The sequence below is a fragment of the Pseudorasbora parva genome, chromosome 12 (genome assembly GCF_024679245.1).
Source record: "Pseudorasbora parva isolate DD20220531a chromosome 12, ASM2467924v1, whole genome shotgun sequence".
Taxonomy (NCBI): Eukaryota; Metazoa; Chordata; class Actinopteri; order Cypriniformes; family Gobionidae; genus Pseudorasbora; species Pseudorasbora parva.
Window position 1 is genome coordinate 24362720 of NC_090183.1, and position 21102 is coordinate 24383821.

At 38.2% G+C, this 21102-nt stretch overlaps 1 protein-coding gene across 1 annotated transcript in view; it reads left to right on the plus strand.

Annotated features, from left to right (window-relative positions):
- tgfbr3 (transforming growth factor, beta receptor III) overlaps positions 1-14848 on the plus strand; it is a 139289-nt gene extending 124441 nt beyond the window's left edge. The window contains exons 15-16 of the mRNA XM_067459552.1: positions 4336-4443; positions 11771-14848. Coding sequence (XP_067315653.1) covers positions 4336-4443; positions 11771-11889 — 227 coding nt within the window. The 3' untranslated portion in view covers positions 11890-14848. The remainder of the gene's footprint in view (positions 1-4335; positions 4444-11770) is intronic.
- The last annotated feature ends 6254 nt before the right edge of the window (positions 14849-21102 follow it).

Here is a 21102-nt window from a genome sequence, read left to right on the forward strand (position 1 = left end):
ATACAGCACTATTGACTTTAGACCAGGTTTTTGTTGGTCAATAGTGCAGTCGTTTTCAGTTGCCTCAAAATAGCAATGCGCCAACAATGCGCATGAACACACCTTGTTTCACGCCCATGGGTGAACAAATGGGTGCGAGAGCATTTGCTATTTAAAAAAACGTGCCACTGGATTATATAATTAGAACTGCGTCAGGCTGGAACTAGCAAAAAATACACAAAAAAAACACCCTAAAAGAGTTTTTTTCTCAGGCATCAGCAAATAATGCACGGAGGCTGCCCATATTACTGTCAGTGACATATATGGAGCATCATGGGAAAATGTGCTTATCTGAGTTTATGTGTGTCAATCACAAGTCACAGAGTTCCTGTCTTGTCTCACTTTGTGGCGCATTACAACCATCTGGAGTCTTTTAATATGTGGCAGTGTTGAGTATGTGTGCGTTTGCATGTGTGTGTTTATTCTGCATTCAATGTGGTTTGGTTTTAAAGTATGAGCGGTTCATTAGAGATGGGGGACAAGGGACTCACAGATGCATCAGAGGAGAGGAAAAAGGCCAGCTTTCCGATCCTGGATAGCATTTGTTTTCACTTAAACATTCTTTAAGGCCTCCCCTTTTTAGAGAGAGAGAGAGAGGGGGGGGGGGGGGGGAGAAGGAGGATAAGAAAAAAAAAACTTGACCATGATAAAGAAAGGGGCCTTTATGCATGGAGTCTTAAGGCAGAGTTCATTTGCCATAGACTGTGTGGTATACAAGAGGAGAGCAGGGTGGTGTCTAAACAACTTGATTTGACCATGACTGATTTGTTCTGTTCCCTGCATCCTCTTGGCAATATTGCACCTATTGCGGTTGGAGTGAATCAACTTTACTGACTCGCAGCTCTAATGAAAATCATTCCGGTTTAATAGCACAATGTTGCTGTGCTGCTCGTGGCAAATGAAGCATGCGTCTATTAGTCACACTTGATTAGGTCAATGATTGCCACTCCTGAAGGATGCAAGCTGCGATTTTATTGGCCCAAGTCAAGTTTTATGTAGGTTTAGTTGTTTCTGAGTGGAAACAAAATCAAAGATCTGTTCCACAGCAAGCAGACAACACACCTGTGAAATCTGGAGTGAATCCAGAGTGAATGTGAATTCAGTGTGAATCCAGTGTGGGCTCACTCTTGATGAACAAGCTTGTGTGTGTTGCCTGGTGTGAATTAAGTAAACTCAGATATGCCATAAAAGTAATGAAAACAGGCTCTGCGTCTTATTTTGAACACAAAGACGACTCTTGTACAGACATGGCAGAAAAGCAGCTTTCAGAAAGGCTCAAAGCGCCGCTCTGGACAGGATCCCAAAATATTTGGCTTAATCTACAAATCAAAGAGGGCAGTTTATGGGAGTGCCATGCTTTGAGAAAAACATGGCAGAACAAAACTTTGCCATCCGAAAAAAGACTTATGATCAGAAAACATGAATAATTTGGGCTAAAGCAGAGGTACAACCTCAAATATAATTGAATTTGGTGTGCGGGTAATCACTCAGTTGCTGACTTCATAAATAGTTACAGAAAGACAGTCAATAACTGAAGCTCACACACTAGACTTTAAAGTTATTCTGAACGCATCAAACTTTACTAGGGGATGCATGACAAATGAAACCAATATGTGTCAATATTTTCAAAATATCAAACATTTATGATAGCCTCCAACTAGACAGATTCATAATCTGAAGCTAAACATTTTATTCTCTGCTCATAAACCATGTAATCTTCAGTTAAATGTGTCAACTCGTACTGCCCAAAATCTGCAGACCGGTTCTGATTTTCTAACGCATGATTCCAACTAGTGTTGGACTAGTGTTGGTGTATGAGCTCCTCCATACTGAAAAATCAAAACCTTATATTCAAAAACCTTACGTGTATTCAAAAACCTTACAAATAAAAGAATCTTCAACAATGAAATGTAGGGATTTAACTAAATCAATCAGCTCCGACATTAATCACAAAAACTGTGATTTGTGAACGACGTAATCAGATTAGCAGCAACGATACAAATTAATTCTACCGTGTAAGACATTGTCTGACATTTAAGTTGACTATGAGTGTAGAGAGGCTGGGTATTCCTGGAAGGTCCGTCTGTGTATTTGGTTAAATTCCTTTATGAATTAAATGAATGGGATTTTTACTTTTTACTGTGCTTTATACTGCTGAATCAGCCAAACACATCATCTTGTTGAAGTTTGCCCGATGCTTGTCCAAAAAATACACACAATATTATTGTTTCTTGTTTTCATACTTCCTTTGAGAAACCCAGCTAGCCTTAAACAAGGGCGAAGTAAAGAACAGCACAAATACGTTCTGACACTCGGGAGAAGATTCTGGGCAGTGGTGACTACATAGAACGTTGTCCAAGTCATTAGGGCTAGTTCATTTACTTCCCTCCGAGGTACTTTACATGGTTTGTGGGTGGAGTAGCTCAGACAAACCTATGGCAACGGCAGAGCAAACCACATCCCTTGCTTCGAGCTGACATAGCTTCTCCCAGGAATCCACTAAACACACGCTTTTGTTCTCTGTTCTGTTTTGCTTCCTCTTGCAAGCCAAAGATGCAGCAAATTGTGAGATACACATTTTCTATGTTTCACCCACAAACACAGTTATCATGTGCAACACAAAAAAAGATGATAGTTAGATAGATATGTTGATAGTCAATGGAGTCCAAACAACACTGGACCTCTTTTTATAAATTCACTGCATGGACCAATTAAAAAAAATACATTTATCAAATATATACAAATCAAAAGTCTTGGGGAGCATAAGAGACATATCTTACTGACCCCAAACTTTTTAACTATAGTGTTTTATTTTGTGTTTACCATCTCTTCCCCCTTTGCTTAGGCCTTAAAACATGTACATAGATGGGATTGTTAATGACACGCTTTATATCTTTGAGCCGCCCTGCACAGATATGATATAGGGGGTGGTTCTGGTGGTGATTCGGGGGAAAGGGTAAAGGCTGAGGCGGGAGCTGTTACATAGCACTCACTCTTGTTTTAACAGAGCGCTCCAGTGATAGTCTGTCATCAGTCTGTCAAAGGGGATGAAAATCTGAAGGTGCTCTCTCTGAGAATAGCCTCTATTGTGCTTGGGATTTTGGCGCCAGACCAGATGGGCCATAAAGCTGGCGGCCACACAGGCTCTATTGTGCTGTGTGATCAGTGATCATTAGAGTTAATTAGAGCTCTGAAAGTCATTCGGTCTGTGGCGCGCGTCCAAAGAGATTCTCGGATGCGCGGCTTGCCAGCATCAGATGCCACTGCAAATCACATACCAAGCATGTGCTCTTTCTTTATACGTGGTTACCAAACACTCAGACATAAAACATCACGAACCACATCATGTAGTACAATATCCTGAGCTAAAATGCAGATATTAGAGATGTTTATGGTAAGAAATGAACAAACAAACAAAAACAGCAATGTTTCGGGTATTACAAGCTATTTGTGCTTGTATACTCATAATCAAGTAATACAATTTCAAATTCATTTTCATCAAGTAATAATGTTAACTCTTTCCCTGCCAGTTTTCACAAAACTTGAATGGCCCCCTGAATAATTGGTTGTATCTGAACATGCAATATATCTAAAGAAAGGTCCGGCCCCCTTACTTTTAAATAAATCAAAACTAACACTAACACTAAGGCCGTGTGTCTCTTAACATGTTTTTTTTCTTAACGGCATGAGCGTAAGGAGGCGCTAAACGAGTATTTCATGTTCAAGCGTCGAGCGCTCAACGTTTTTTACCAGTCACCGAGAGTTGAAGAATGTTCAACTTTGAGTAAAACGCTGCACTCCTCACTGTCACTCTTCACCCAGCCGCCCAATCACAGTAGAGGACAGGCGGGACAAATACAACACCGACCAACCGCCACATTCTGCCTGTACAAGGTCAACAGACCTGATGAAAACAAGCAGCATAATAACAGAAACAATTATTTAAAACAAGAGCCAGAGCAAATACTTTACAATGTATTTGCATTTTTTCATATAGAATCAATACAGAAACAAGCTATCAGTGAAATGAGACGCTAGTTACACTTCCAAATAACAAGTAAAGCGTCTCAACTAGAAAAAAACACTCAAGCACCCACAGCGAGGCGTTTTCAACAGAGCGCCTAGTGTTTTTTGGTGGACACCCGGCCTTAGTTTTATAAAAAAAGCAACATTTTGATCAAAAAGCTAAGAAATTTTGGACACTGTATTTACCAAACTGTACTGAAACCCTGACCACAGAGTGATTACATGCTTAACAGACATAATTTAATCTATGTTTTGACTTTTTTCTTGCAGATATCATATATCTTTTGGACACACCGACTGTGGTGGGCATTGCTTTCGCTGCCTTTGTGATCGGAGCCCTTCTGACTGGAGCTCTGTGGTTCATCTACTCACATACAGGTGAGGAAAATATCCCTGCGTATTCACATCAGAACACCCTTGAACTAATCTGACCTTTGTTCTCATTCCCTGCCTCACGTTAATTAGTATTGAGAGAGTTATGCATCATGTAATTTATCATATTGTCAAAATGAGCAAGGAAACATGTTCATTACTTGAATGTCGGAATGCCTCGCCAGTTCTGTTAACAGCGATATATTAACAATAACATATTGACTCCCAGCCCGTAAATATATCCCGTTCGTCAGCAGAAGCGCATCTGTCTTTTCCGTTCTTTCAAGCACTGGGGGACGGCTGGATGCTCAGCAGTATTTTGGGTACAATAGCCCGAAAGGGACTGGAATTCCCCCTGTCCGCTGTGAGGGTGTCTCCAGGCCTCACAGGAAAATACATATACAATCCTCCAGCTGAATGCCAAGATTCACTGCACCCCTCCTCCCTGTGTTGCCCTGTTGTCGCCAGGCTGATGACCTCTGTTGACCCTTCAGAGGAAGCGCATGCTCTTTCTTATCCCCTATTTCCGGCCATTTGCATTCACCCTTACTCCGGCCTCTGGTTTTTGTCCTCAGTGCCATTGACCTGCTACTGTTTTATGGCGCACGTTTGAAGGGATTCCCATTCTGAACACTGTTCCAGAATCTGTAGTTGTGTAGGCCGACGAGCATCAGTATGTTGACCGAGGATCAAAGCCATTCTGAATTTGAGCTATTTTTTATTTTTTGGACATGTGTATCTTGGATATATCCATGCCTTGACATAAAAGGAGTCATGTTTAGCTTTTATTAGCGTTCATTTTTATTCTGGAGTTGTTCAAAAACATAAATCAGTGTAATTTTTATTAATATTGCCTGTGGTATTCAGTTGGGATGACATTATCCAGATGTGTTTCTGCTCGTTGTTCTTCCATGAGACTGAAGAGTTTAGAATTGCCTGTTTATGCTAGCACCTCAGATCAGGGTCACTTTTTATGTGTTACTGGTAAGACACGGGGCTTCTTTTGACTACTCTCTAAGTTCATTTAAGGTCAAAACTGTGACTTTCTCTTGCAGAAACAAGTGTAATATGTTGAAATGAAAGAAAAAACAAAACAGAAACTAAGTACTAAGATCTGATCTTTACAGCCATGTGTTTCTCATAATGACATTGATTACTTAATACAAGCCAAAAGCCTATTCAACCACAGTCTTGTAAAGTATTCAATCATATTATTAAAATAGCCCTACATGAAATCATTTTTTGATACTGACGTTAACCCCAAGTGTTTTTCATGTTTGGAACAGCTTCAATTATTGACTCAAAGCTTCCTAAAAAAAATGCTAAAAGATAAAAAAAAAACAAAAAAAAACACAGTGGTTCTTTCCCCCCTGGGAAGTGCAGGAAAATGCCAAATAGAGGCTTTGATTTAATGAAAAGTAAAATCCACCCTTTCTCTCTATCCTCTGTCAGTTAGACCAACTGAATGATCCTGTTTTCCATATGTTACTTTGGTTCTCAAAAAATAACAAATAATATAATGTTTAATGCAGTATATTAGTGCCTTACTGGGGTTAACAGACTTTTTGATGCCAAGAACCCCTAATATAGCTATTGTTTCTATACAGGTCCTTCTCAAAAAATTAGCATATTGTGATAAAGTTCATTATTTTCCATAATGTATAATAAATGATAAAAATTAAACTTTCATATATTTTAGATTCGTTGCACACCAACTGACATATTTCAAGTCTTTTATTGGTTTAATACTGATGATTTTGGCATACAGCTCATGAAAACCCAAAATTCCTGTCTCAAATTTTTTTGCATATCATGAAAAGGTTCTCTAAACGAGCTATTAACCTAATCATCTGAATCAACTAATTAACTCTAAACACCTGCAAAAGAATCCTGAGGCTTTTAAAAACTCCCAGCCTGGTTCATTACTCAGAACCGCAATCATGGTTAAGACTGCCGACCTGACTGCTGTCCAGAAGGCCATCATTGACACCCTCAAGCGAGAGGGTAAGACAGAAAGACATTTCTGAACAAATAGGCTGTTCCCAGAGTGCTGTATCAAGGCACCTCAGTGCGAAGTCTGTGGGAAGGAAAAAGTGTGGCAAAAAAACGAGAAGAGGTGACGCTGAGGAAGATTGTGGACCGATTCCAGACCTTGGGGGATCTGCGGAAGCAGTGGACTGAGTCTGGAGTAGAAACATCCAGAGCCACCGTGCACAGGCGTGTGCAAGAAATGGGCTACAGGTGCCGCATTCCCCAGGTCAAGCCACTTTTGGGCTACAGAGACGCAGCACTGGACTGTTGCTCAGTGGTCCAAAGTACTTTTTTCGGATGAAAGCTAATTTTGCATGTCATTCGGAAATCAAGGTGCCAGAGTCTGGAGGAAGACTGGGGAGAAGGAAATGCCAAAATGCCTGAAGTCCAGTGTCAAGTACCCACAGTCAGTGATGGTCTGGGGTGCCATGTCAGCTGCTGGTGTTAGTCCACTGTGTTTTATCAAGGGCAGGGTCAGTGCAGCTAGCTATCAGGAGATTTTGGAGCACTTCATGCTTCCATCTGCTGAAAAGCTTTATGGAGATGAAGATTTCGTTTTTCAGCACGACCTGGCACCTGCTCACAGTGCCAAAACCACTGGTAAATGGTTTACTGATCATGGTATTACTGTGCTCAATTGGCCTGCCAACTCTCCTGACCTGAACCCCATAGAGAATCTGTGGGATATTGTGAAGAGAAAGTTGAGAGACACAAGACCCAACACTCTGGATGAGCTTAAGGCCGCTATTGAAGCATCCTGGGCAGCCTCAGCAGCACCTCAGCAGTGCCACAGGCTGATTGCCTCCATGCCACGCCGCATTGAAGCAGTCATTTCTGCAAAAGGATTCCTTACCAAGTATTGAATGCATAACTGAACATAATTATTTGATGGTTGACTTTTTTTGTATTAAAAACACTTTTCTTTTATTGGTCGGATGAAATATGCAAATTTTTTAAGAATTTTGGGTTTTCATGAGCTGTATGCCAAAATCCTCAGTATTAAAACAATAAAAGACCTGAAATATTTCAGTTGGTGTGCAATGAATCTAAATATATATATAGTTTGAAAACTCCTAGTATAGTATAGTATATAAAGTTATTTTATTAAAATTTATCATTTTAAATTTTTATATATATATATATATATATATATATATATATATATATATATGTATGTACTGTAAAAAATATTGTTGGTTTAACTTAAAGCTACTCTGTGTAACTTTTTTAGTTTATTCTTAGCTAAAAACACTTAGTTCTTTCAAAAATGTGCTCATTAATGTATATTTACTTCTTTCAAGTAATAAAGTATTCTCATAAGTTTATAATATGCTATTGAATATACATACAGGTGAGGGGTTCGAATGCTGGTCGCCATGTTGCTCCTCCATCTTGAAAGTACATTAGCCAAAGATGGCACAGTGTCGAATGTGAAGAGGGGGATTGTTAATCTTGGACTAAATCGGCCACCGTAGGAGTTAAAACGAAATCAGAATTGAGAGGAACAGAAACTATTATTCACTGGATGGTCATATGCCTTTACACCGCTAGATGAGGGAAAATATCACATAGTGTAGCTTTAAAAAAGTAATTAACCTGGTTGAAATTAAAAATGTGAGTTGATACAATGAAGGAAATTGGTTTAATAAATAGAAACCCAAAATATTATTAGATCTGAACCACATAAAAAATTAGATAAATCATGAAATAGCACTATTTGGCATGTTTCACTGCGTCATCACAAATAAAAAACACACACAATTACCCAATATGCTAACAAAATCTTTTAATAATATTTGAATAAAGATTCTCAAAAATGTTCATTGTATTAATTTTCAATTACAATGTATGTATATATAGTATTCATTTCAGTTTAAGTAAATTTTATGTAGTTTAGTCATAGCTTTTATATTTTTTTATAATTTTTTAATTTAAATTTTATTTTAGTTAGTTGCTATTGCTAATGTAATATTTATATTTTATTTCAGCTTCATTTCAATTAACTAAAATGATTTAAATACATTTTAGTTTGACTGTTTTACTTAACAATAACAACTCTTTACCATTTCAAACTCAAAAGAGTGATGTTTACAATGATTATGAGTACATAATGTTCCATACATTAGGGATGCTTACTATTTTAGGGAAAGCTACGTGTGGAATGTTGCAGAGATCTGTTAAAAAGCAGCTCCTGTAATCCTGTCACCATCCCTGTCGTAGATCACACTGATAGGTTAAGGACGTTGCCCCTGTGCACACAGAGTGGGAGTTACACAACGCCATGACACGGTCGAGTGGAAGAGGTCAACAAGCTGCCATCAAACTCTTTCTCACGTACAACAAAATGCATCTTTGTTTGGGATAGTATTTAATTTAACTATGACCAACTTATGTTGTTAGTCTGTGTGTTGTCACTGTGTACGTTCGCAAGATGATCGGTCGTAAAAATGAGGTGCACGGAGGCAGATAAGCGAGAGTCTAGTATACGGTGCTGTATGAGGAAATAGTCTGTTTTTAGCTGGAGCTCTTGGCAGCACATCTCTGGCACATATTAGCAGCAGAGGGGCCTACAACGGGGAAGCAGAGACACATCCAGTTGAGCTGAGAAGAGAAGCACACATACATAAACACACTCACAATTTACAATGGTGGGTTTGTGGAAATTATTTACAGAGTTTTACAGAGAATTCAGATATATGTTGTGTAGGAGAGCAGAGTGTTCTTAATATTGGTGTTTTAGTCAAATGCCAAGTATGTAAAGGGAAACCTGGAATTTGATTAAAAACTGTTCAACTTTCTGTCAGGCAAACTGTCTACAAGATACTACATGCATTCTTACATGCCGCTCTGCTTTAGCGTTAAGTCCTCCAATAGAGGAATGTTTAGGTCTATCTAGAACAGTGATCAGTGAAGACAAAAACAGAAAAATGAGATAGACGTAAGCCATATTCCATATGCAGCCTCCTTGGGAATTTTAAAGACAGCGTTGCATCTATCTAGGGCCGAAAATGAACACTCGCCAAGAGCCAAATGTGAGTAAGAATCGGTGTCAGCCGTATGTGAAACGGTGTCAAGGTCAATAAACAAGAATCAGTGTCAGCAGAATTCATTCTTATGATTTCTAACAATGCAATTTTGTGAGAACATGAACGTGAATGACGCTCAGGACAGTTGATGGGCCAGTGCTGCATCGTCGTGAAAGTTTAAGCCTTGCCAATTTAAATATTCAAGCGCAAGAAGATGTAAAAGGGACTGCGCGAACATCTGGAATGCGCGCCGAGAAACATGCGTCTCATACAGCGTCCAAATACTGAATCGTTTCCATTTGCAACGTCAAATATAGGCCAATCCACAGACAACTAACAGGCATTAGGACCGACGTAAAGAGGGCTCTTGATGATTTCTGATGATTTATTTTTCTGGCGTGAAGTTTCATGCACAATGAGCTGAGTGGACTGCAATTACATTAAAGAAAAACATTACTGGAAGCTTCAACATGGCTGTGTTTACGATTAGAAATGTCAAACTAATTTTGCCAATGTAGGCGATTGTAGCCCATGTATAGAGGTTGAAAATAAAACTTTAAATTCACTAAAGCCTACATTGAACATTGAAGGACCGCTACATTCTCCAAATCTGACTGGACTAGAAACATCTGTCATAGTCTACAACAGGGCTGCATTTATGATTTAGGATATTCAAAAATCTAATGAATCAAAACAATATTTTACGTAATGATTCAATCTAATATAGACAACTGTTCAAAACTGAAACTTTAAATGGACTTACTTGAGAACAGGCCATGTTTTTGTTTTTAATTGAAAGTAACCGACACTTAGGCTAGGCAGGCGTATAATATAACTAATAGGCCTAGCAAGTAATAGGCCTAGTGACAGCAGCGTAGTCTTTTAATGTCAATCAAACAACGGAAGACAAAGAAAAATCACTCACTGCTCTTGACTGAATAACTGTTGTAACTTTAATAACGATTATGTTTAATTTATACAGGCAGGACTATGCAGTGTTGTTTTACATTTGATTATAAATTTTCACTGGTTTTGGTGTCACAACCGCCTGTTTTCATGGCTGGAGAAAATGAAAGTTTATAAAGGTTTGATAGTATGAATCTACTATACATAATACTGAATGTAAGAATGTAAGATGCCGATAATACTAAATGGTGCCTTATAGGGATGCGGTGATAGATAGACATGGATAAGCGAAGAACTGCCACAACTGTTGTTGTGCTTGATGTATAGCATTTTAAAGTATATAAATATAACATAGTATAATATAATGATTATTAAAATATAAAAAACAAATTAAAATATAAACATTTAAAATGTGAGAGATTTTTTGTAGTATACAACACTCTAAAATAAAACTTCCAGAAGATCAGACTGATCTCATTAAATGGCATATATGAGATATATGAAAATGCCATTTTGCTTTTTAGTGTGTTTATCAACGCCGTTACAATATATCCCGCTACACTGCCCCTACCTCTAAACCTACACACACACACACACACACACACACACACACACACACACACACACACACACACACACACACACACACCTACCCATCACAAGAAACATTCAGCATTTTTACTTTTTCAAAAAAACATAACTTTTACATTAATATAATGTGTCATTGTGGACACACACACATAATGGTTCATTTCGGCGTAGACATTCAGGCGGAATCACACAGTGTAGACATATACCCGCGGAATCACACAGCGTAGATATACACGTGGTGGAGATGATGGTTCGTTTCGCCGTAGAAATTCACGCGGAATCACACAGCGTAGATATACACGTGGTGGAGATGATGGTTCGTTTCGCCGTAGACATTCACGCGGAATCACACAGCGTAGACATACACGCTGATAGCTCAAAATGCGTACAGAAAACACGCTTTAGAAAGTGGCGTGTATGTTTACGCAAAGTCATGATGCCATGTTGAGAAGAGGGTTTTCACAGCGATGCCATGGAACAAATCATTTTCCCCCTGTTGTGTGAACCTTTTGTTGCAACGGAAAAGGTCAGCATAAATGCACTCTTAAGTGCACTAGCCAACCCACGTAATGCTACAGTAAAAAAACCAAACACACATGAAATAAATGTTGTGTCTGAGCCTGTAAGGGTTATTCTTTCCTGACTTTCTGTCACAGCTTCTGAACAGCTTCTGCCATTCTGAAAGACTTGAATCGCAGAACGTCACATTAAGTGCTCGGTGTGTTTTTGCAAGTGCCCCTAAAAGCCTTAACGTCTTCTTTCTCAATCTCCCTCCTCAGGTGGCACAAGAGCGAGGCAACAGGTGCCAAAGTCCCAGCCGGTGTCTGAGAACAGCAGTGCGGCTCACAGTATCGGCAGCACACAGAGCACGCCGTGTTCAAGCAGCAGCAACGCGTAGAGCAGCTCGACTGACCGCTGCTTCCATTGGTGTTACTCTTTGTAGAAAAAAATGGAAGAATATGCAATTTAGTAGCAGACCTTGAGAACATCAGGCCTTATTATTTTATGTTTAGGCTGAATACACAACCGGATGAAATAGGCTACGTTTAGAGGAAAGGGAAATAACAAAATCAAGATCCCAGACCGTTTTTAAATGTTGCTTTTTTCTTGAACCCCACAAGAGAGTTTTGTTTTTGCCTTATATGGTTGAGATCGGCGTGAAAATAACAAGGGCTGTTTACACCAGTCATTATGGTCCAGAGAACAGTTAGTTCTCTGCGAGGTTACCCAAGGGTTCTGTCTGCACCTAAACAAAGATCAGTGCCTTTCCCAATCAGGCATACGTGTATAAGATATTTGACAAGAGAAATGTCATGATTTTAATGGTCAGTGCGTCCATATCTGACTTTTAATACCCAGATGCCAATCCTTTAATTCTACATTGTTGTATATAAGACAAGCCGTCTTAGGGATACAGACGTCAAGAGTGAATGGAGTTATCGGAGGACAGTTTTTGGCATATTGTAAAATAATGTATATTCTGTGAATATTGTATGGAATGCATAGAGATTTAAAGTGGAAATAACTCCATAAAAAAAGCTTTAACTAAAACCAAATGTTTATCAAATGTTTATACACCATTTAGAAGAATTTAAAAATGAAACAATTAATCATAAATGCTAATATAAATGATTTTACATATATACATACATACGCTCAGAATTGGCCAAAATAATAATAATAATAAAAAGATTCTAACTTAAAATATGTTCTTTTTTTCCCCTCAAAAGTGTTGATGCCACTATTAGAGTCTCTGTACAGATAATTACAAATAATAATACACATTTTATAAGTCAAAAATGGACTTGTATGTGTTAGTGTTATTTTTAAATGCTGGGCATTATTCAACATAAATACAATAAAAAAAGAGTATATTTTGTCCTTAAATTACTAAATCGAAATGAGTATTTTGTTGAGAATGATATGAACCGTCTCTATGTGCCTAGTCACAAAAGATGTACATAATCCGATGCCAAAGAACGGGCATTTATTTCCGGTCGTTTAGTGTTACAGCAGCATCTGTGTATGTTTAGGTACTAACCTACCACTAAAGTCAACACACAATCAACATTTCTCAAGTCATGACTTTATTTGTGCTGTGTATGTGAAGTTAGCTTTTTGGGATTTTTTTAAAACATGCATACAGACACACTTGTAAAGTGCTAGAAATGTATGAATGCAAAGCATGAGTAATCCCACCGTCAAACCTTTACATGAATGTCATTACATTATAAGTGCCTTAACTTTGAGTATATGCTTCATTTCAGAGATAAAACGAGGCAAGAAGGGAAGTGGTGTTTGCTTTGCTTTAAGCACAGTATATACCCTCTGATGTGAAAATCTGCCAAATCTGTGCATCGAGTTGTTCGTTTGGTTGGTTGTTTTAAGTATCTAATGTTGCTTTTTTTGTGTGTGTTGCTTGCTACAAACCGTACCTATAGAATGTACTTTATTTCAAACTTTAATTTCATTGTAAACTTGTATAAATGTCTCCTGTAAGAGAAAAGAGAGTAAGAATTTAAACATTTATGTGTGTATAAAATTATATTTTTCCAGAGATATATATATATACATAGAACCACCATATAATTCTATCTGCATACTGTGAATTTCTATGGGCATATTTCTATAAAATGTTGTGTGTTTTCTCTAAATCTAAACAGTCCATAATGCTGAAGTGAGCTACATTCACTTACATTTTTCTGGAATAATCATATAAAATAAGATGTTTTATTATAGATATATTTTTTACAAGTATCTTTTATATGAGAACACTATTATTTGGAATACAAAATGGATTTTGATGATGCAAATGTTTTTATCTCTCTTTTAAAGGGACATTTCACCCATAAAACGAACATTTTGTCATCACTTTATCATCCTCAAGTTAGTTCCAACCCTGTATGAGTTTCTTACTTTTGTTAAAGATATTTTGAAGTAGGAAAACAATACTATGGAAGTCAATGGCTACCGTCAACTGTCTATAATGACCAGCATTCTTCTAAATATCTTCTTTTGTGTTAAACAACAGAAAGAAACTAAAGATGGGTGAGTAATTGATGACAACATTTTCATTTTTGGTGTGAACTCTCCCTTTAAGCTCTTCAACATTTCAGTGTATGCGTGTGTTTGTTCACGCTGTAGCTCTATGTATCCATGTATGTGGGTTTAAATGAATGATAATGTGCATAGTCCTTGTATTGTGTCATTTGGGAATGTTTAAAACGATGCTGTCATGTCTAACAGTTTCAATCTCTGATAGGTTTAATCAAGAGTCATTTAATGGCTGTAGAGGTCACAGAGGCCTTATTGGTTTTATCAAAAGGTCTTTCTCTCATTCCAGCAAACACTCTGTGTAACAAACTCTTTATTTTAAAATGTAAATGTAACTGCCGTGTTTGACACAGTAGTTTTCCTGTACGTTGAATGGTGAAATTGATCGTGCTGTCTTTCTGTTTATCTACCTCAGTCGAGTGTCTGTGTGTGTATAAGGTTTCGTTGTCTTGACATCAAGAATATGTTACTGTACATATTGCGTGGATCTTGGTGTTACATCAAATGTATCACATCAAATGTTTTATCTTACAGATTTGACAGTTCACTCCGTATCGGTCGCCAGGCTTTCCGACAAAAGAGGAAAGTCTGACAAATGTAAATGTGAACCAATCAGAAATAGACTTAAACATTTTCAGGCTGTCTGGCTCTGAGACTACACACTATTTGTGAATATTTTGTGTTTGTTTGTTTGTTTTCTCCAATGGTATGTGAAACCTTTAGTGTATTGTAAATACAACATGCTGTAAATATGCATGCTATATGTATGCTCTGTATATATCAAATAAATTCCCGTAATCTTTTGGGAGTGTGTTTGTCAGCTCATTTAACCCTTTCCCCGTCTTTGACGGAAATGTCCATTTGTGAGAAAACACTTCCCTGCCATTGACTGAATTTTCTCGTTTTCTGTGTTTTCACTGTTATAAGGTATGGGGTGGTATGGCGCATCTTCTGACGGAGTACAGAATCTGCTGCGTAAAACACATGTGAAGAAGATGCAGAAACAATTGATATCATATGCATATGTAAAATAACACAATCATCAACATAAAACAGCATATAAATCAATCAATGTTACTGAATAAAATGTCGACCCAGGACGAGCTATAGGACTGCAAATATTTGGGGTGTTGATGGACTCAATCTACTCCATCTCTGTTTTGATCATCTTTCTGAATCGGATCTGGATGTAGTTTTTTTTTTAATAAATAGTGTTTTTGCTTAATATTTAGCTTTTTTTAATAAAACGTATTCACATTCAAGTGTTGATAAAAAAAGAATGCATGAAACTAGAATAAAATGTTTATTGCATGTTCAGATATTTATACAGCAAATTATTTTGAGGGCCATGAACTTTTTGTGACAATGGACAAAAACGCTGGTGGCGTTTACACGAAATTGCTGTAATAAAAACGCAAATTTTTTCAGTTTCTTTTTTCATGTGCAGACGACAACATTGTCAAAACGACCTCCGTTCACAGATCCATGAAAACCACTAAAAACTCTGTATTATGCATGCCAGACTGGTACCTGGTGGTCACTTTGTAAGGTAACAATATGCAACTATAGACTGAACACATAATACGCACACGTATGACGTCACTGTTTTCACAAATTTGTTTTTGTTGTTTATACAGTGAAGCTTGACGGTCCAACCATACCCTAACCCTACCAATAACCCTTTTTACTAAACATAACTCCACTCTTTAGGTCCACATAGGTGGATCTGGATGTCGTTTGGCTCTGTTATGAGCACCATTTGAATTCTATATGAAAGATGTAGGGACATTATTTTAACGATCTAAGCACATGGTATAAAGTGCATGGTGTAAATGCACTTAGGGTGTGTCCGAATACACGTTTGCTAATTTAATGACTTAAAAAATGGTCTGCGTTCCAGGCGCATGGTCTTAAAGGGGTGTGCCCTATTCTCTTAGAGTAATGAATGTGTTTTGGCCGAAACATGCAATAAACCAATCAGAGTCTCATCTCCCATTCCCTTTAAAAGCCAGTTGCGCTTGCACCATGGTGGATTTATAGCCTGGATGCCAGCCGAACTTAGCCCCGCCCACAAAATATTTGGGTCGGGCAGTTCGGTCTGGCCTTGATCCATAGAGGAGTAATTATCTCCGAACAGAAACTGTTCAGACCAATGAAATCATCAGGGCGGGCTTTAGACGATGACGGACAGATGATAAACAGTAACGTAATCATGCACGTCATCAAAGGCGCTTGGATTATATTTGTTCAAATCTTAAAAGGAGAGCTTGTTTGTATATGCATTCACCTTCACAATTTCTCTCAGAAATTATGATCATGTTGGGTAAGTACTCTGTGTATCATTATATTATATATATATTTTTTTTACAACACCAGCAAAGATTGTGTATTCCAGCTTGATTTCAGCTCGCGTGCAGACAGGGGTGCCAAGTTTTTACAACAAAACCTGGCAACTACTAGCCCTAAACAATAGCTTCTCGGGGTGTTCTCCGGCGGAAAAAAAAAGACGTTTGGGGGTAAAACGTGTGTTATTTTGGCAAGGTTGCCTGCTAAAATTTGCACTCATGGATCACATAATAGTCGCTTCAACCCGCTGACATCGAAAACATCCCGCAGAAAAAAACGCAGACTTGGCAACACAGGGCAGTTGAGCTCTGTTGACATCTGACAATGCGTCGCTCTGTTGCTCTGATTGGTTGTAGGTCTATCCGATTGAGGTCTTTCCTGGTTCAGTTGAAACGCCCCATAATCACAGCCCAATGGAGCAGGTTCAGACTCATATTCTGACTAGAATTGAGTATGACCACGTCAGGCTAGTGGATTCACTATTTGCATGGAGAATTTTAGACACACTCAACCTGACAGGTCCGTTTAAATACACGTGTATTGCCACAATTGGGTAAATAAGTTTTATTTCGATTTACTTATTTCAATTTATTTAGTCAAACAGGTGAAATTCTGATAAAAATCAAAGAACTATCAGGTAGTTCTGATACATGCAATGACTAACCATTATGACATGTAGGCATTTTATCTTTATGCATACAATAATAATCTTTTACATTTTATTAATTTTATTTTAAAGGGGGGGTGAAACACTCAGTTTCAGTCAGTGTCATGTCAATCTTGAGTACCTATAGAGTAGCATTGCATCCTGCATATCTCCGAAAAGTTTTTATTTTTTTAATAATTATATAAGAAAGATGCGCTGTTCCGAGTCTTTCCGAAAAAAGCCGAGCGGGTGGGGGCGTGTCGTGTGAGCGGAGCTAAATAATGACGTGTGCAGCAGCGCGCTGTGTGTTGAGTCGAGCGTCATCCCTAACAGCGGAAAAAAACTTTATTCAAAATAAAAATATGGCTTTTAATCAGATACAGCCATACATCTATGATCCGGAATCAGACCCAGAGGCTGCAGTTGAACAGGAGCAGCAGCAAAAACGACTAGAGCAGGACGTCTGTATGTGGTAAGTTACAAGTTATACACTAACTATATAATATGCTTAGCGGCTTGTGTTATTTACATATTTATACTTGAATTATATCGTCGTATTTTTGTCTTTGAAGGTGTACATGTGGGAAGTGCAGTTGTGCACGTGTGTTTGTGTGTTTACGCGTGGTTTGTGTAGACAGTAAGCGGACTAAAAGCAGTCTCACTCACCCTTCCAACGTTGGGACTGCTCCATCCTTCAGCATTAGGCGATTGGGAAAATTCGGCGTCGAGCTGGGCCTTGTTTATGAAACAGTCGGCACCGAAATGCAGCGAACAGATATAAACATTCGCGCAACTCAGTTGCTGATCCGGAAAAGCAAATTACATCCACTGTTGCCTTAACGCGGGGTTTTTGGCGAATCTGTGCAGGACTGTCTTGGTCTGGCAACCAAAAACCCACTTTTTTGGTGACATTGTTATGTGCTATGTGTAATTGTCACCTGTCCAGCATCCTACAAGCCCCGCTTTGATGGGCGTAGGCTGTTGCTTTCGCTCTCTCCCTCGCTCTCTCTCACGCGCTTCCGGTAGAATTGTCCGTAAGGCCCATACAAGGAAATTCCGCCCCCACTAACGTCAATGGGGACGCATGATCTCAAAAAACTTGCCGAAACTTATGACTAACCGGAAGTAGTATTTTTGACAAAGAAATACTCCCATCAAACGTCCACCTTAACTTTTGAAACTTTGTCTATGTTTAGTATGGGATTCCAAGTCTTTAACAGTGTAAAAAGATCAGTATGCATGAAACAGCATTTCACCCCCCCTTTAAATATTTAAAAATATTTGTGTACTGCTGTGCATCCCTGTGTGTGTAATAAGCAGAGTGTGGGTATGCATGTTGTGCCACGTCCTTTAAAGGAATAGTTGCTCGTATAATGCATGTCTAATTAGAATTCGACCCCATTGGCATGCATTATACGAGCAACGGTTGCAGTTAAAATTCATAATATGAGTTCTACAGAAGAAACAAACACACCTACATCTTGGATGCCCTGGAGGTTAGCAGATAAACATCAAATTTTCATTTTTGGGTGAACTATCCCTTTATATAACACAAAAATACTGCGCTATTGACTTTAGACAAGGTTTTTGTTGGTCAACGGCGCAGTCGTTTTCAGTTGCCTCGAAATAACAACGCGCCAACAATACGCCTGCACACACCTCATTTTCAGACCATGGGTGAACAGATGGGTGCGATTGCATTTGCTATTTGAACAACGTGGCACAGGACATGAAAATTATAACTGCATCGGGATGAATCTAGTAAAGAAAATGTATTTCTTGCACAATTCTATAATATAAAAAGGAATGAAAATAAAGTCAACTTAAATAAAAATAATAATAATAAAAAGAAAAGAAAAATAATAAAAGAAAAAAACAACCCTGAGAGAACTAGAAAGTGGTGACATTATTTTTTTTTTAAATGGCCAACATTGACCGGTGTGGGACAATGGGCAGTCATATGACATCACCTTTCCAGGATGAGTCCAGTTTGTCCCTCAACATGATCAACTCACTGTGTCATTTATGGACATTTTCCATAAAGCTTCTTTTCCACAGTAAATACTTGTAATCTAATTTGTCAAATTGTTTATTAAATTTTCCAGGAATTTTTCCCTCTTATATTAAAAATATAATTATAAGATGACCAAGTCACAATAGATTCCAGAGGGGGAAAAGAACTGGGGGGATTTACTTGATATGGAACAGGCTTTGTGTCTTAAACAACAATGACTCACTGTAGGTCATCAGTTTATTTTGGGTTAAGGTGATGTTTCATAAGAGAGTGAGGTAAAGGGCTGACTTTGAGGTTGAGGCCCATTGTTTATGTTCACAGTTGAACCACTTAAAATAGTCAAGTGGAATATATAAAGTGGAATATGAATGTACTGTATAAGCCTTGTCCAGAATCTAACTACAGGATGTTTTAGTCCATGAAGATATTTAAAGGGATACTTCATTGCTTTTTCATATTAAACTATGTTATTCCCTTAACTAAAACGAGTTGATTCATCCTTCTCTCGTCTCAGTGTGTGCACTTAATCGCTCTGACGCGCGGTGATGATCTGATAGCATTTAGTTTAGCCCACTAAGCCCAGTTCATTCACTATGGTACCAAACAGAGATCAAGTTAGAAGCAACCAAACACCTCCATCTTTTCCCTATTTAAATACAGTTACACCAATAGCTGAACGACCAAGTATGATGACATAAAATAAAATGTGGCGCTTTTCTAAGCTGATTAAAAAGGAGAACTATAATGTATGGCCGAATAGCACTTCTGAGAGTACTGGCGCAGTAAAAAGTCACAGCTGAAAAATCCTCCCTCACATCTCCCCCTTCCCTCTATTGACAAAAATGAGAGAATTATTCGTGTAACTGTATTTAAATAGGGAAACCGTGGAGGTGTTTGGTTGCTTCTAACTTGATCTTTGTTTGGTACCATAGTGAATGAACTGGGCTTAGTGGGCTAAGCTAAATGCTATCAAAACGTCATCGCTCGTCAGAGCGATTAAGTGCACACACTGAGACGAAAGAGGGATGTATCAACTTGTTTTAGTTAAGGGAATAACAGTTTAATATGAAAAAGCGGTGAAGTAACCCTTTAAGTCCGAAAATACAAAATACTATATTTAATACTGAACTATATTCTAAAACTCTAAACAGTTTAAAACATAAAATGTATTAGTCTTTATGTGTTTATGTAGCCTGGGAAAACCCAGACAACTTTCGGCAAATTTAGATTTGCTCTGCAAATAGTCTGGCAAAGAGGAAACGATGACGACAGCGCAGCGACAGTGAAGCAGATTTTGTACATTACAAAGATGGATGCCGCCGTGGAACATCACTCGTTCAAATCAGCTATCCCGTCTGTTTTAAGCGATTTCAACTTTTCCTTTTCGTTAAAACCCGAGCAAAGAACAACACTCGGCTACCAGATGTGGATTACACTGGCTACTTGAGGAGGAGGATGGGGAGTGTGATCATGTGCTAACACCACACAGCTCTGGATCTGGCCTTTCTGTGCTAATTTCCTCACTAGATCTGGTAGTCATGTAAAAATTGTAAATAAATAACTAACTAGCATAACTATGCTCAAGTCTGAAAATGTTCTAACATCTGAAATTATTGAATTTGAATAAAGTTTGTGAGACAATTTTCCAAAGACTCATCAATGTTATAATTTTTTTTTTATATTTTGCAAATTGCGTTCTAATCGCAATACAAATGCCTTTCAATGGGGGCAAATGCGATCAGATCTTGATGTTTTCTGTTCGACTGTCAATCTGAGATGTTTAAGTCGGTCTGAGATGCTATTAGGTTTTCCAAATTTAGCAAAAATGTTGATGGAGTGGCGATGGACACCAGATATTATCATATTTCTTTTACGACAACGGCAAAAGTCGTCAGTAGCAATTGCAACATCTTCCTCGAAATCACAAACAGAGAATTGCTGTCAGAGTCTCAGATGTTTCTCCGTTGCTCTGCATGCGTCATCTTCATCGCTCTGATTGGTTTTGGGCAGTTTTAGGTCTATCCAATTGCTCCAAGAGGCATTTGAGCGAC